This window comes from Chrysoperla carnea, chromosome 4 (assembly GCF_905475395.1).
Source record: "Chrysoperla carnea chromosome 4, inChrCarn1.1, whole genome shotgun sequence".
In the NCBI taxonomy this organism is placed as follows: domain Eukaryota; kingdom Metazoa; phylum Arthropoda; class Insecta; order Neuroptera; family Chrysopidae; genus Chrysoperla; species Chrysoperla carnea.
In genome coordinates this window covers 52,214,236-52,233,419 of record NC_058340.1, presented here as the reverse complement: position 1 = coordinate 52,233,419, position 19,184 = coordinate 52,214,236, and the positions used below count along the sequence as shown (strand labels likewise).

General features: G+C 28.3%; 1 protein-coding gene across 1 annotated transcript; it reads left to right on the top strand.

Moving 5' to 3' along the window:
- The first annotated feature begins 12,139 nt into the window (after window positions 1-12,139).
- Window positions 12,140-19,017, top strand: LOC123297545 (putative pre-mRNA-splicing factor ATP-dependent RNA helicase PRP1). Its single transcript, XM_044879249.1, has 7 exons — window positions 12,140-12,308; window positions 12,365-12,766; window positions 13,850-14,934; window positions 16,271-16,393; window positions 17,596-17,786; window positions 18,356-18,518; window positions 18,864-19,017. The coding sequence occupies exons 1-7, from the start codon at window positions 12,259-12,261 to the stop codon at window positions 18,989-18,991; spliced, it is 2,142 nt and encodes a 713-aa protein (XP_044735184.1). The 5' UTR covers window positions 12,140-12,258; the 3' UTR covers window positions 18,992-19,017.
- The last annotated feature ends 167 nt before the right edge of the window (window positions 19,018-19,184 follow it).

Here is a 19,184-nt window from a genome sequence, read left to right as displayed (position 1 = left end):
TTAGAAAATTTCCAATCAAATGTTGGCCCCTAGTCAATCTAATTAGGTTAAACATCCGAAAGTTATTTCTTATAAAATAACGAAAAAATTTGTTGTTGTTTTTGAAAAATTCAAAAGTTTGTCCTTGAAAATTAAAACAAAAATCTCAATGTTCACAAAGCTAAAAAGTTCCTAGATTTCGAGAAATTTTACTTAGAATTTTTCCCACCATATGTTTTTTCAACTCGAATAGTAATAAATTAATAACTTTAGGTCCCCAATAGTCAAAAAATTTGATCAGGGGCTATTTTTCTAAAGGATTCTGCGATGTACTTTGTCAGATTAACTTAAATACAAAAATCTACTTTCAGTAATGGTAAGAGAAGAAAAACTTTATAAATAAAAAAACATGTATTGGTTTTTCATTGAAATTCTACAAAATCAGTAAGAATTTCAAAAAAAATACGTAAATTAAAAAAAAAAAAAATGAAAGAAAATTATTCAGTATTATCACTATGAGACTTTGATTCCAGCATTGTCATAGAGGAAGTTTTTGATCGGGAATTTTCTTAACGGGATACTGACGGTGATAGATTAAGCATCTAGAACATACAAGATGTCCACAAATTTTAAATAAAAACGTTTTTGATTTGATATACCATTAACAAAATAGACCTTTTTTCTTTATCGTAATTAATTTTTGTAAATTTCCCAATTAATATTAGAAACATTAAATTTAAAAATTTAAATTTATTGAAATTTATCATTGTTACTCTAAATGGTCACTGATTTTTATTGAAATATTAAACAACATTGCCTAATTCAAAATTTTTATTGTAAAACTTTGAACGTAAATATCTCTGAAAATAATTAAAGAAAAAAGGATCAGATGATAAATTGTAATAAATTTTTTTTCTCTACAACTTTGCTTAATATGGAAATAATAATTAACGATGTACTGTCTCGTTAATTATACACCGAATGGAAAAACTAGGAACTTTACTTTGAATTTTAAGTTCATATTACTATTTTATCCGAATGCTCTCGTTATATGACAGCCTATATATTATATTTCTCATCACTGTATTACTATTTAAGATGTTTTATTATCTTTTATATCTGTTTTATGGTGATTTTTATTGAATAAATTCATTCGTTTGATAGAATAGGATAGTACTCAATTAATTTGGTGAGAATAGTTATATATATTTATTAAAAAAATAAAAAACAATTAATCGAATTACGATACAATGAATAATCAACCAAATTCTAAAACAAGAAAAATGGTGGAACTAATGTTATAGGTAGTTTTAGTAAGTTTAAATTTGATTTATATTAGAATGAATTTCATTTCAGAAATTACAATCTTTTAAGATAAAAACTATGCAAGTTAGCAATATCTCAGTTTGTGAGAACGTGGGTTCTTTTTAAGAAGGCGATCATAATCACACCCAATAATATCTTCGTGAGATTCTCTTTCCATATCGTGGAAATAAGTATTGTTCCCTTATTCCTTAAAAATATATTGTTCGTGCTTTTACATCCCTTGTAAGGGATTCGCTTTCATCTGCGAACTATAACAGTAATAAAATCGGCGCAGGAATTAATTAATCTAACGCTATCCGGATTATTTTAAAATTAAGGAGTTATATCCAATTAAAATTTTTAAAGAACAGATTTTTTTACATTTTTTTACATTTTCGGAATGTATGTATTTAAGTATATTTTCTGAAAATTTCAAATTGATCCCAGAAATATTCAGGACGATAAACGGATAAAAAAAAATTTAACTGAGTGTAAACGTCTTTTGATACTTTAATAGCGTTTTTCTCTAAACAGCATTTTCAAAGTCGGTGAGCAAGATTTCTCCGAAACGGCCCGATCGATCGATTTCAAATTTTTACACAATCTTCTTCGATATTTTCCCCAGGTATAAATCGAAAGAATATTTTAAACCACTTATTTCGATATTTTAAAATTTAAAGTTGGAAATTTTTGAAGAATCTTTTTTTTGGATGCCGCCAGTTTGTCAAAAATCATAAGTTGGTTTCCTTCTATTAATACCTGTATTTATCTATCGACTAAAAAAAATTTTTCATTTTAAATAATCCAAATCAGATGCTCACCGCTGGGCACCATTTTTTGAAGGACCTTCAGGAAATTGCCAGTACCATACAACAGCAGTACCATATCAAATTTTTGAAATCGAACAACAGGATCTTAAAATTACAGAAATGTCCTATTTGCATTCTTTTTTTTATATTTATGAAAAATAAATGATTTTCCTAAAAAAAACGAGTTTTTTGCGCTCGCAACTGGATATAACCCCTTAAAATAACAGAATTCTGTATTTCAATTATTCCCACTGCCAGTGTCGTGGGCTCAATTAAGAACTGATGTTATATGAATACCCATAAACTGGACTTTACGTAAAAACCAATAAGTTACCAAACGTCTTTATTAATTCTAATTGACATGACAATAAATTTTTCAATGCAAAATTATTAGCTTCACGATAATTTATGTTTTAAAAACGGAATAATCCTATATGGTTTAAATGACTAGGTTTGTATAAAACGAAACAAAATTTATGTATAATATTTAATTATATAAATAATAATTTAATTTTTTTCCTTTATTGATCACAATTCTTCGTATGTATTATTACTTTATTAAAATAAATATAGGTGAATATATCTGTGTTAGAATAGTTAGTTTTTAATAAATGTCATCGTTAATTACAATAAAGTGATAATCTTTTTACGAAAATAGGAATACCTACTTAAACCTAGAAAAAAATAATTATTATATGACAAAGATTAATAACAGATGCCAAATATATGTAATATTCCACGTGTTTCACCAGAATTTCTAAGTTTATGTACGTTATGAGCCATTTAGCCATTTATTACGCGTCATTTAGCCATATAATAAGAAAGACCACGCGCAAGGAAAATACATAACATTTCGATTTGAATAATATTATATTTTAGACAAATTATGAACTTAGTCTCGCGAAGTTTCTACACCACTAATAGATGCAAACAATAGGGAATATTCATGAAATTTAAATTTTGATTTAATATTTTTTTTCCGTAACTTTATTGGCTAGACATTTGAACTAAACCATTATTTTAGTAATTAATATATTTTTAATTACGCAAAATTAATTAATAAAAGTACAAATTCAGTGAAAGAAATTCAAATTTCTAAAACGGAAATTCAAATTTTAAAAAGGATGTGACGTCATACTTTGTGGCTTGTCAGACTTGTTGACATACTGTATAGTATTAATTACTTATATTTTATATGGTATTACTATGGATACATACTATAATTACTACATACGTGGGTATTACACCTGTAGTAAACAGTACATTGAACTATCAAGAATTGACAGGTCACATATTTATACGTCATCAACAGAGAGCGCCAAAAGAACTGCGTTTAAACATCTCAAAATTATTCTCCATTTTAAATATTCTTTTACACTTAATAACAGCATTTTTAAACAGTATTTATATTTTTTACTATGTTTTAACGGTGTAAACAATGAATTAAAAATTTTAAAAAAAATGCATGAATACTCCCTATTGTTGGTCGAAACTCCCATAACAAATTTCTCAGAAGGGCATAGCTTGTACGTTCAACAAAAATTTGATTTATTAAATGGACTTTCCAAAAACATTTTTATAATATAATATAAATCTCAGGAATTTGAACAAACTTTAGAAATAAATTAAAAAATTTATTAATAATTTGTAAATTTTGTGATTATTTTTCTTCGCATCTTTTCATCAAGTGTCAATGAGTTATTTTCTCGCTCACTGACACCCTTATGACATATTCTAAAATGGTATCATAGCTTTAACACAAACTAATAATTTTGAGAAATTTATTTGAAACTTTAAGCAACCTTAAATGGCACATTTGTATCTAATTCTAATATTCTATACTCAACTGGAATAAGGTTTTTAACAGATTTTAAGCGATTATAAGATTATTTTTAGTAAAGATATAAACTGTAAAGGAAATAGATCGGATGTACACTTGGATACAATACTTCGAATACTAAATCTATTAGTGGTGAACAGTTTGTGTGTTTTAAATCTATTATGAGCCTTAAGCCATGCAGAAAAAAATTGTAGCTACTAGGTAAGTGACTGAAGACTAGATGAGTCACTTGATGAGTCAAAAATTCGTGATAATGTACGTTTGCAGCCGCTCTAATATTAGTGTATTGCAGCCAATCTATTCTCTTCTTTTTCTTGACTTGCCATGTTATTCACCTTTTCGCCATCTAGCTAACCTCTTCCTTTGTGTCTTTACCCTAACAACTGTAGTAATGACAATTAATTAATTAAACAAATTTCTGCTGCTAAACTTAAATAATATTTAGTCTTCTTTTACGTGGCTCTGGTTTGAGTGATAAATAAAATAGGAACTATAGAAATTAAAAATTATTTTAAATAGTATCTACATGTTTTAATTTCAAAATTCGTATATTTCGGCTACAAAGTAGTCATCATTTTTCAAGTTTAATATTTGCTTAGTAAGCACTAATGCTAGAGGAATTTTTTAAAATTGATCTGGGAAAATAATTTGGGAAAATCCATGCAAGCTGAATCCAAGAGGGTTTTAGTAATAGTCAAAGATATCTTCATACCTGCAGTTTTGCACCAGGACACAATCTTATAACCCCCATCAGGTAGGAGATACATTTCCCTAGTTGTAAATTATGTTCTAAATTAAGTTAACGAAGTTTGGTGCAACCTCTCCCCTGATCGATGTTACGAGATCAAATTCTGGTGCGAAATGACAGATAAGACAAAATCTTTAACTAGTATTAAAATAATCAAGCAATCATCTCGTACAGATTTTCTCTTGAATATCCCGGACCAAAACATTGTACATACATATAAAAAATAAAAATAAAAATAAATGTAAAATTAACAAGATAAAAATAACGAAAACACCAATCATTATAATATTTAAATTAGATTTGCCTTACATAAATTTATATTATTAATTCTGCGCAATAATTTACTTTTTGTTTTTAAATAATAATAAACGAGATATATGATACATAAAATATCGTAATGTCCTTTTGTAAGTTAATATCTTAATTTTTTTTAAACATAGTTCGCTAAAACTAAGTAATTTCAATTTACACAATAAGTCAACTCGATTGTATTAATTTTAATAATATTGTTTAAACATTTCGGGAGCCAGACCTATACAGAATGTTCACGAGTATGACAGAATACATGCGTTAAGGAATGCATCTAAGTGAGAGGTATTATATACATTTATGTTGAAGCTTTGACAGCGTTGAAATAGTTGTAAGACGCTTGGAGAGTGGAAGTTTCTTAGTTGAATAGATGAACTACAACAGATAAGCCACGATACAAGTCACTTGTAATTTCATATAACACCTATAATACATCTTACTTTAATTCATTGCTTAACGCATGTATTCTGTCATACTTGTGATATTTATATTCCTAGATGTAAATCGAACATTCTGTTTATCCTATAGAAAGAATGTGTGTAAAGGATGTAAATAAGTAATACTAATCTCTGGTCTAACAGATTTTTTTTTAAGTTGGCAATCATTGATGTTTGCTTCATATGTTTGCATCAATATTTAAGTACAAATTTGATTATTTAATTTAGAAAAATTTGTTTCCAATTCGAAAAAGTCTTTATTTTATTTTATCTAAATAAAAAATTCATGGTATGTACACAGACAAAAAATTACATGAATCAAGAAAAATTTTTCTTCAAAATGTAACAACCTTGAGTCATGTCCATATCGACAGATTTACAAAATTGATTGTAATATAATAATTATCAAATTTATCTAGAAAAATTCACACTAACAAAAAGAGACAAACCTACTTGAAGGCATTATTGTTCTTAAACCAAGAACAGTAAATATTCTATTCTAAGAGACATATTCGCTTGAACTGAATAATTTTGTCTGCTTCGTTCTAATGTTTTTGGTTCAAGTAAATATTACTTGATTGAAGTGGGCTCTCTTTTTATACAATTATATACTAAAAAGTGACGTCATATTTCACAATACGGACAAGTTTTGTAAATTTTAAGGAGGCCCTTTTTAGATCAAAGATCGTATTACTTATTCATACAAATCATCCATGCATTTTAATGTAAGAAATTTAAACGCTCGACTCCTCGGAATAAAATATGTATGCAATCTTTTTATAATCAAATATTTTACTTGAGTTTTTGTAAGCGCTCAAGCAGAATTAATCGTATTAATTCAGCATCGCAAACCTTTTTATTTAAAATAATTTTTCTGTATTTTCTAAAAATATTGCATACATCTTTAAATTTTTAATTTTATTAAAAGCGACCATACTTCAATATTATAGGTTAATTATTGATGAATCTTTTTAATCATAATTTCGTTTATATGGATAGAAATGCATACCCAAAAAACAATCTAAAACACAACTTTTATCCCACCCAACTCCTTTCAATAGGTCAATTATTTTTGGACAGTTCTTCTTAAACTATTTTAACAATGAACTATGATAGCCGTTGCTAGCTTGAAAATATATATGAGGCACAGAAGTATTATTGAGGATTCACCGAGATATCGGGAGCTCCTCTTGTAGTGACGACTATGTGAACTATTCTTCACGTTTGAAAACAAATCACATAAAAAGAATTGTTCAGAAAAACACCGCACTTTCGAGCGCATCAAAATTAACCAATAAAAAATGCCTATAAAGACGAAGAAGTTATGGTTAGGTGTTCCTTATTAGTTGATTATGATATATACCTAAATTTCGGAATTTTGGCTAAAAATTTCTTTACATTAACAATGTAACATAATTTTCATTCAACACTTAACGCAATTTTCACCAACTTAAGGGTGAAATAATAAGTTTTTTTAAATGGAAATATAACTGCAGATTAAACCTATTGATTGGAATTTTTTTAATTAATTTATTTTTCTAAATTTTATAAAGGTATGTAATTAATTTTATCAAGATAAGAAGCTAAGTAAATTATCTCCTAAATCACTTACATATACATATTATGATGGACAACCCAAAAATTCCACTTATCTATTCCACTATCAGACATTTTCCACTTATAATGTTGATACGCGTGCCAACAAAATTGCCCAGAAATTCTATTCCCAAGAATAAAACAAGTTTTCAAAGTTTCCGCCAAAATTTGCCGCTCTTCAGTTCTTTTCGCCCTAGATACGAGCCCACTCTGCCTACATGGTAAATCGGATTTTATTGTTTAATTTCCAACCTCCCGCGCTTAATTACCACAACGCACAGTCGTATTTTTACGCCTTTACGAAAAACTGCACTTTATCCCTGCAAGGTGTTGCATCTGTATGTATATGTATATAATTTTGATTACTGTGAAGAACTTATTTTTTGTTGTGAAAAAATAAAAATGAAATAAATTCTAAATATATCCTTTAATTCATAATGTTAATATAAAAAAATATATAATAGCTCTACTCAATACGAAATATTTTCCTATGGCAAGCAAAACAGTTAGTGGAAGCATATAACTAACAAGGAATATATGGAAGAATGTACAGGAATTTTTTGTTATTTGTGTGCAAAAAATATACCTAATTGATTTCATTCCATTTTTAACCGACTTCAAAAAAGGAGGTTATCAATTCGACTGTTTTTTTTTTAATGTTTGTTACCTCAGAACTTTCGACTGGGTGAATTGATTTTGATTTTTTATAAAATTCTTAAATTTGCATTAAGTATGCACGACAAGAGTGTACATACTTTTTTTAGTGACAAATTAGTTAGTGTACTTCAGATTCACTAAAAACAAACAACAAAATAACAAAAATTTTTAACAAAAAGAAAACCGACCTCAAAAGAAAAACTTTTCCAAAACAAATTAATATGCACTAAAAAGTAAAAAAATAACGATAATATAATGTAATTAAAATTATTGTTATGAGTCGATGTCAGCCAATGAAACAACAATTTGCTATATTAGCTTGACTGACACCGCCTCCAAAAATAACAATAATTTTAACTACATTATATTATCGTTATTTTTTACTTTTTAGTACTTATTAATTTGTTTTGGAAAAGTTTTTCTTTTGAAGTCAGTTTTGTTTTTGTTAAGTTTTTTTTATTAATTTCTGAGAAATTATATTCATTTTTCGTTTCTGAGTAATAAATATATCTATCAGTGTTGTTAATTCTCAATGCAAATGAATTAATTATACTGGTCTCTATATAACTGGATAGAGAGGATCGTATGTATTGAGATTGGTCTGAATTTGAAATGTATATACTAGCGCCACCAAATGAGTAGCTAGAACTAAAAGAAATAAAAACGTTTAATGGTTTGTTTAGATCCCTGGGGATGTTTCAATACAAGATACTTAATTTTATTTACTTTATTTTACGCCATATAGATCCTCTATGCAGTTATACCTGTAGAGATCAGTGAACAATTACATAATTGACCTGTCTGCCTCTGCAGTGTAAATTCTGTACATGAGCGTAGTAGGTACTTGACCAATAATATAATCACTAAATAAGCCGATAAAAAAAGCGCTTGCAAACGCTTGAAGATAAGGGTATTGTATTAAATTTATCTATAGCTTTCAAGTACTTGCGAACGCTGTTATCAGTTAAACGCAGTATAAGTTTTAAATTGCGCCATCGTAATTATCGTCATTTAATTTGTGCCATATTTTAGCGCCAAGCTATTAAAATATGACTTCAGTGATGCATTTTGTAAATATTACGTATCTACGAAATAATTCTGAAGAAATTAAAAACAAAAAAAACAACTTTATAGAATGAAAATCATAAGAAAATGTTTTCGTAGATAACTATTATATTTTTAAAAAAATCAAATCAACAAAGTACTTCAGTACTACAACCAAATTCATTGTAAAGCATAAATTCATAATTCGAGCTTCTTAATTTAAGATGAGTATCATGGTACCTGTTTTACTTAATTAATTTAAATAGAATTTTAAATTGTTAATTATATTAGCATAAGTTTTAAAAATTAAAAAATATTTTTTATCAAAAAAAATGTACGGTATAAGCTCGTTATATTTTCCATAATAAAAAGCAATATACATTTTACAGTTTAAGAAATCCACATGCCAATTGTACAAGATAAAATTATTATTATCATAAATTAATTTTACAAAGAAATGTAAAACCAAAAATGTTATTTGTTTTGTAAAAGCCATGTGTAGAACGCAATTAAATATTAAAATTATCATCGTACTATATATTTAAAAGAAAAAGTTAAAATTTAAATAATTCAAAATACATTTCATTCTATGAAAATGAACTTATATTGATGTGTCAAGAATTCTAGTATTTTAATGAAAAAAAGATTTTTTTTTTAATAGTATGAAAGTATTTAGATTGTCAATTTCAAATTTAGCCGCCATAACACCAAGTGGTCTTCATCGCAACTAACATTCAAAAACATAAAATAAACTCAACATAAATTATGTAAATGTATATAAAATAAAAATAATAATTTTAGTACCCTTGTTATCCATTAAAGAATTACTATGTTATCAAATGCAACAAATCTTATCGTAATCAAAGGAATAACAGACATGTTTAATGTTTAATTTACACATTTCATTTTTTTGTATTAATTAGTAAATTTTCACTCGGAGTTGGGTTAAATTAACAGGACCATATCTACTAGGTACTACCTATACGGATAGTAATATACTCTACCCAAAGATAAATAATAGTAAATGATTCTTCCATTCGTGGTACTATCATAGCACGCCATTTCTATTGAACTTCATCGACGGAAATAAATACCGATTCGAAAATACGTTCGTAAATATCCAATGGACAACTTATTCAACTTGGTCTATTCGAAAGACATGAGTCCTCCACTACGTCAGTCAGTAGTCCTTCTTACTGGTTGTGGTTGGCTGATATTCCGCATTTTTTAAACAAACATTCTCTTTGTAAATTTTACAAGATCACAAATTTGCTATCTTTTCCGTACCACAAAAAATATATAACGGGAATTAAATCTTCAGAGACAGCGGCCAGTTAAAAAAATTGCATTATTTCTAACTACGAGTCCACGATATCCTTGAGAGGAACATAATATACACACCTACATTTAACCTAGCTCTGTAACCTTTCATAAGCTAGGTCAGTTAATATCTTATATTTTAATACAGCAAAGTATATTCAAATGAATGTCAATATATAAACGGAAAATAGTTTTCATTTATGAAAAGTTTTGTAGAGAATTTCATATATATAATCGTAAAATGGCAATATTGCCAATATAATGTCGAATTACAATAATTTCGAAATTATTTTCAATATCTCATTTAGTTTCCGATAAATCGAAAGTTAAAATTTTAAAAATCATTATAAAATGAAAAGTGTTTATTTTTTTAATTTTTGACTAATTGTAATTTCACCGATTTTTGAAATATTGATTATCACATTAAACTTTCATAAAAAATAAATAATCATGGATATTTCAAAATGATTTCCAATTTTTTGGAACCTAATCGATTTATTAAAATATTCATCTAACAAAAATACTAATATTGCCTTTAAAACGATTAAATATGGGTGTTTTTTCCATATATGTCCACAAAACTTTAAAATTTTTGTTATTCGTTGAGTGTAGAACAGAACTAGAGCCAGAGGTACCGAATTCAACCGAATATGAGCAATATTATTACATATACGATAAAATTATTGTATATACCTACCTATAAACTCATAATAGTAAGGACATTTTAATTTAAAACAGTTTTATTTATTTTTTTCATGCGTGATAGTTGCGTTACAAATAAATATATGTAGATTGGACAAAATTATTACAAATCCTGTCACTTAATTTAGTAATTAAACATGCAAAATAATAAAAAATAAAGAAATGTATACAAAAAATTTGGCTAGCTTACTATTAGGTATTATGAATAGACTGTGAAATTATAAAAATTTTCACTAAGCTGCGATAAATTCTGTTCTGCATGAAACGATTTAGACAAAATCTTTCTAAAAACTATCAACAGACTGGCCTATTGCTTAAAATAAATGGTAGATCCAAAAAACAACAGTTAGCTCGTGAAATCATTAAAATTACAATTAATTTATATGTAGCAATATAATTAACCATTAGTAAATCAAAATCGTAACGAAAAAAAAAATAGCTAGAAACAAAAGAAACACAACTATTACTTACTGTATTATTAACTATGTATTGTTATGAAATTTCATTAATGATAATGAAAAGTGTATTCCTTAAGTATTGTTATATACTGTGAATTAATAAAATTTATTGTTCATTTGAATAAATAACTACCAAGTTCTATATTTTAATTTACTTTTTTTTCTAATTACTCTCAAATCTTACATGCAACCCTATGTCCATATCCTGATAAACATCGCTTCACATTTGTATACATTCCACTAACATTTCAGCAGTTTTGTTTAGTGAAGCGTCAAAGAGAGATTAATCGAGGTACTTATTTTCCACCTCCAAAAAGTAAGGAAGATAGTTAGCTTAGCTTAATTTGCAAATCACTTGAACTGGTTAAAATAAATAATACTGTAGCACAATTCATGGGAAGAAAGAAATAGCTCCAACAACGTTTAAAATTTTCTCGATTATTTCAAAGGAGTATGAATCGACGGAAATCATATGTAAGAGGTGATATTCTACTCAGAAACTTGCCGCACAATTGCAAAATGAATCAAATTTTTATGTCTATAGACTACTACTCATTTGACAGTTAGATGAGTATTTTTGGATACACATTCGGAATTGTTCCCAAATAAAATCTTTTCGGAATATACAGTTTATTTTCAAAAAAAAGGATCGCAAGTCGTGGATTTTTGAAACAGCCATAAACATAATGTAGAACATATTTATAGGAAGAATTTTTAATTAAAATTTTTGTGAGCGCTGCGCTGTAAGAACGAGTTACCATAGAGTATGACTTTTACCATGAAGATGAACTTCATAATAACAAAACGTTTATGGTTTTATTCTTTGGTTTATAGATTATTCAGAACACAAATACATAAATGTTCTACCTATCTCTGTTTATCGTATGTATAGTTAATAAAGTTATTTCAATTGGAAATAATCACTACGAAAAAAATTTCGTTTGTGATTTTATTAAATAGCCTTGCTTGCCATTTTGTGAGAAAAAAATTAGAAGTTGTGTGACATCTTGAAATAAGAAGTGAAAATAATTAATAACACACTTTCACAAATAAAATGTCTAAACGAAGAATAGACTTATTGGATCCATTTATTAAAAAGAAGAGGTAAGTACTAAATTGGTTTTATAATATTCATGTTTTCTAATTGTCAAATTTTGTAGAGAGGAACGTGGTATTAGTACTGCAACTACGCCCGCAGTACCTGGGACAACAAATCCATTTACTGGATTACCATACACACAACGTTATCATGAATTCTATAGAAAACGTATTACTTTACCTGTTTTTGAATATCGTGCCGATTTTATGCGACTATTAGCACAACATCAATGTATTGTGTTAGTCGGAGAAACTGGTTCCGGAAAAACTACACAGATTCCACAATGGTGTGTCGAATATTCAAGATCGATTGGTAAAAAAGGAGTTTGCTGTACTCAACCCCGTAGGGTCGCTGCTATGTCAGTCGCACAACGTGTGTCTGAAGAAATGGATGTGGCATTAGGACAAGAAGTTGGTTACAGTATTCGATTTGAGGATTGTTCATCGGCTAAGACAGTTTTGAAGTGAGTGGTAGTGTATATTTTTGGTTATTTTATTTTATTTTATTTTTTTGAATAATAGTAAATTACAAAGCATTTTTTACATTAAGTACGATCAAGTGAAGTTCAACCGGAATGTAATTTTGATTAACCATTTATACGCGTACGCCTTCTAATTTTAGGTTCGTTCTGAAATAAGTTAGTGAATAGAGACGAAATTACAAAATATCACACAATTCAGTTGAATTTTCTGTATCGCATATTAAAAATCTACTATTTAGGCTGGCATCTATCTCTATGCTTGATTGCTCGTACTCAAGTCTCAGTCTTACTTTCAAATTAATCTTTCATTTCAAGTTAAGGAAGTTTTTTCCCAGCTGCCCAGTCAAAAATTATTAGCTTATTACCCACACAGCATGCTATACGTTTTTTTACTGTCACTGTACTGTTACTATTACGATCTCACATAATACTAAAAATTAATGCACATCAGGGGCGGATTTATGCGTAGGCAAAGTAGGCCTGTGCCTACGGCGGCAAAAAAAATGGGCGGGGATTTTAGAATGTTTCTCAAAAATACTATAACCTAACCTTCTGAGACTGTACTGAAGTATTTGAATCGTTTAAAATAAGTGATGCTAGACAACGACTAAGCGGGTGCCAGTACTCTAAATTAAGAAAACAGAAAGAAGAGAAATTGAAAAAAGATGTTGATTCATCGAGAAAAATCAACGACTTTTTCTAATCGTCAACAAAAGAGGTTGAATTATCAGATGAATTCACCGTCCAAATAAAGAATATCCAAAATAAATAAAACAGATTTTTTTTCATAAACACCGATCTGCCTATGGGCGGAAAATTCGTAAATCCGTCCCTGATGCACGTACATAGTTGGATAAATACTCTACATATTCCTCTACATTAAAAATAATCCTCTTAATGTAATATTTTATGGGAACTAAGTGGTGAATAATTTTTTTTAATGAATCGAAATATAATATCCTTCTAATGATACATGCGGCTCAGTACTTTTTGATATTTCACTCTTTAATGTATTTAGCATTATCAAAGATTGCATCATTATACTTTGACTACTTATTTTTATAGATATATGACTGATGGTATGTTGTTACGAGAAGGTATGAGTGATCCAATGCTAGAAACGTACCAAGTAATACTGCTGGATGAAGCTCACGAAAGAACACTTGCAACAGATATATTAATGGGTGTATTAAAAGAAGTTGTGAAACAAAGGAATGACTTAAAATTGGTTATTATGTCTGCAACTTTAGATGCTGGAAAATTTCAACAATATTTTGATAACGCACCTTTAATGAATGTACCTGGTCGTACGCATCCTGTAGAAATTTTTTACACCCCAGAACCTGAAAGAGATTATTTAGAAGCTGCTATTCGAACTGTAATACAAATTCATATGTGTGAAGAAGTTAGTGGAGATATTCTTTTGTTTTTAACTGGGCAAGAGGAAATTGAAGAAGCATGTAAAAGAATTAAAAGAGAAATTGATAATCTAGGCCCAGAAGTTGGTGAACTGAAGTGTATACCATTGTATTCGACATTACCACCGAATCTTCAACAAAAAATTTTCGAAGCGGCACCACCAAATAAAGCAAACGGTGCAATCGGGCGAAAAGTTGTAGTGTCTACAAATATTGCTGAAACATCTTTAACAATAGATGGTGTGGTGTTCGTAATTGATCCTGGGTTTGCTAAACAAAAAGTTTATAATCCACGAATTCGAGTAGAATCACTTTTAGTGTCCCCAATTAGCAAAGCTTCTGCACAACAAAGAGCTGGACGTGCTGGTCGTACAAGACCTGGTAAATGTTTCCGTTTATACACAGAAAAAGCATATAAAAATGAAATGCAAGATAACACATATCCAGAAATTCTTAGATCTAATTTGGGTTCTGTTGTGTTACAATTAAAAAAACTTGGTATTGACGATTTAGTGCATTTTGATTTTATGGATCCACCAGCACCAGAAACATTGATGCGTGCCTTGGAATTATTGAATTATTTAGCTGCCCTAGATGATGATGGTAATCTTACTGACTTGGGAGCTGTTATGGCTGAATTTCCACTGGATCCACAACTTGCTAAAATGTTAATCGCCAGTTGTAATCACAATTGTTCAAATGAAATATTATCCATCACAGCTATGCTGTCAGGTATATACTAGTATTATTTTATCAAATAATCAAAATCTGTTTCGTATAATATAAAGAAAGATAAACTATGACTAGAGAATGTATGCAAAATTAAAACGTGGCTAAAACAGATTTCGATTATTTAAAAAAAATCTGAATATTATTTGTTTGATTATTTCAAACACAATCAGATTATAAGATCTACCCTTTTTGCCTTTAAATCACTGCAAAGACTAATTTGAACCAATTTTAAAAATTATTTTAAATTCATTTTTATCAATTATGTGCAAAGTTCGAAATATTATAATCTTTTGTGTTATAATCTTTTTTTTCGATGGTAACAAATTCAATTAAATCTATTTACGGAAAAAAAAGTATGTATGCTTAGCTCTTTAAAACTACGCAACGGATTTTGATACTGTTTTTTTAATAGATAGAGTTATTCAAGAGAAAGGTTTGTGTGTATAACACACGCATAATATAACAGAGAAACACTGATAATTTTAGAAGTTTCTAATGTAATGTCGTAAATAAACACATTCTGTGGTATATTTAGTACCAGTATTGCACCCGTGCGATGTCGGTGCGAGTCGCTAGTTTAAAATATTCTTGTCTCTCTTATCAGTTAGGAAACCGAATTGATTTTTTAATTGAACCAAACAGATTTGGTTTAAATCATTTTTCTGAACCGTAGGTTAACTTTCATCTTATTGCTCATTAAAGCGTAAAAAAAAAGATATCTAAGACAATCTACATGGAACAGGAATGACGTTAATAAATAAAAATTTTCTCTTTTGGTATGGTGGATTGTGTAGATAAATATATTTATAAAAAAAGTCAACCCCCCACTTTTTAACGACTACAATTGTTTTAATATGATTATAAAGTTTTATTGATTTTCCTATCATTGAAAATAATTATTATAACTATGATTTCGAACTTTATTCAATTCCGCATCAGCTTAAATTTTTTCGAACTGAATATTTTAAAGTTGATTACAAAATTAACTGTCAAAAAATTCATGCAGTGATTAGATTGTGATGCTTGACCTAATTATATATTTTTCGATATAAGTTAACACTTGAAATACTTTTTTCATTTTCAAAATATTCAATACGATACTCAAATTCAAAAGACTATCCACCGAAATGTAACGCAAGTGTAAACTTATTATGGGAAAGTTATAAGTTAAAGGGAGTATCACAAGCTCGATATGTTAGTGACTTGTGCTAGCTCCCGTAGGTCGAGCACATAAATATTTGTAGCATAATGGCACCAAAGTGCTACTTGATTGTTGATATTGGCGGCATCTACTATATTGGTTGGTTGCGGGTGTTGTTCCCCTCTCCAAATTTAGTCCCGCAGTGTTTCGTGCGACCCAATGAGGCTAAAAAAGCAGCAGACGACGCCAAAATGAGATTTGCCCACATCGACGGTGATCATCTTACCTTGCTCAATGTGTATCACGCTTTTAAACAAAGTAAGTATAATTATTTTTTTATATAATTTTAAATTTTGATTTTTTAATTAAAAGTTTGTCTAGTCATCAAAAATGTATGTTTATATGGATTAAATTTGTGTCAACTATTTTGCCGTTTTGTCAACTAGTGATAAAACAAAATACCCATAAAAGGTACTTTCAAATTATATTAACTATTTAACTAGGTTTGGCAACAATTTTCAAAAAACAATAAAACCAGGTTCAAAAAATGTAAAAGAAAACATTTTTAAATGAATAATACTACTGTCAATAATTTGTGAGTAATTAACTTTTGGCATCGATACTAAAATGATGTCGACTTCAAAGGTCATTGCTCTCAAAGAAAATTATTAATAGAAGTATTTATTTTAAAATAATTTTTACTTTTTTGAAATCTGATCTATTTTTTTTCGAAATTGCCCAGCAAAGCAGACAGGTAATGTTTAGTGAGCCATCCTATACACATATCCTAATATTCATTTGGGTGTTCGCAACCTTCATTTTCCGATTCGTAATTCAAAAAATTCAATTATGCATTTCAAATATATCCCGATCTTAAAATTCGTTACGTGCAAACTCAATTCAGCGCCACTAGGGGAAATATTAAACACTTCCATATCACTTCCAAAATAGTGAGTTACTGATTTAATTTGTGTTAACGCAGTCAATTTTAACTTTTTATTTTTTTTAAATTTATATTTATTTGTCTTCGTTTATTAAAATAATATTAATAGCCTGTAATGTATCCCAACTACAAAGGAGGTCTTAGGGATTTCCACTTGGTCTATTAGCTGTCAATCTCATCCCCTGACGTCCCGCTAACCCTAAAATTTCATCTCTCCATTTTTTAAACGCATGAACTTTTCTTTGTTATTGCCATATGGTTTTCATACAGTGCTACAAACTGTCCAGCGTTCGTCTGTTATCCTGACTGTATGTAAAGCCCAAAACCACTTTAGCTTCTTAAATTTCACGTTTAAATTGGTAATCTTTGATTTTGCTCTGATCTTGTTGAGGCTTCTATATCTTTTTTATATTTAAATATATTTAACATACTCCGTTCCATCGCTCTCTTTATTAAAATAATACCTAAGTTTAATTATTTACGAATATTTGCCAGTCACTTATTTTTCTAGTATTTCTCATATTGTTTAATTTTATGAATTTATTATCAAATATTTCAAAATATACATTTAATTTAGACTCAGAGGATCCACAGTGGTGTTACGACAATTTTGTAAATTATCGATCATTAAAGTCTGGTGATAATGTGAGACAACAATTGTCAAGAATTATGGATAGATTTAATTTAAAACGTACTTCAACGGATTTTACGAGTAAGGATTATTACATTAACATTCGAAAAGCTCTCGTCAATGGATTCTTCATGCAGGTATTTTATTTATTTTATCAATGTAGTTAAAAGATTTTAATCAAACATCCATCGAATGATTAATTTAAAAATTAAACTTTCTTGGTATACTGGATGTGTCCCCAAATAAGTAAGGGCACAAACTAAAATACTAATACATAATAACATACAGAAATATCCAACTGTCAATATGATCAGCCACTTTTGTGATTTTGTTAGGAGCTATAAAATTTTATATTTCAAACTATCTTCAAGTATGAAATTTTTCGTATACACATAAAGCTATATAATTTTAAATTTTTAGACTATAAACGTACTTTCATATTAGAGTGCATTATCTGTTGAACTGTTTTTCAATTTTCACTTTATTGAATTAAATGTGTAAAAAAATGATACAACATGTTTTAAATAAATTAGTAAGCCTCTTATTAAATATGTTTATCTAAGGTATACACTTTCAAAATTGACTAGGAGTGGAAATCGAGTAATTTTTTTTAACAGATATTGCCTCTTAAATACCTTTCCGGTATGGAGTGGTAGCAGAATTCGGAATCATAGATAGATAATTAACTTTGTTTTTTTGTATTTAGGTGGCGCATTTAGAAAGAACTGGACATTACCTTACCATAAAAGATAACCAAATTGTACAGCTACATCCTTCAACGTGCTTAGACCATAAACCAGAATGGGTTATCTACAATGAATTCGTGTTAACTACTAAAAATTATATTCGAACAGTTACAGATATTAAACGTAATTATTATTTTTTTTACTAATCAATATTAAAAACTTCGATAATTCGAATACATAAAACAATTGACAGCTATTTTTGTAGTTTATTTCTGAAGTCAGCCATTATATAGCCTTAAAAAGAGCTTAAGTCTTCCCTGAAATATATAATTTCATCCCTTCAAAGCTTTTTTATGATGGATAATCAACCGGATAATTTCCCAGAGAAGTATGTGCGAGTCACAGTTATAAGTAGTTAACTTGAAAAATGTTAAATCATGTTAAAATTTGTTAATAATAGTTCGAATGATCGATGTACAGTCTTAATTATTTTTAAATATTGTTTAATAACGCATTTTTTTATTTTAGCTGATTGGTTGATAAAAATAGCACCTCAATATTATGATTTACAAAATTTCCCACAATGCGAAGCCAAACGACAACTAGAAATAATTCAAACAAAATTGGAATCAAAATTATTTCAACAAGGATTTTAATTTAACGTTATTTTTTGTTATATTTTAAGCACATTAATTAATATAAGTAATTATAGCTAAATTTCAGTTGATAATAATTTGTATCAAAAATAAATATTCTGTATTATTAAATGAATATCATACAATTTAAAAGATATTGTCCAGTTTAGTTTACGTTGATTGTATTTACAGCAAGTTAATTAAATTTTTAATT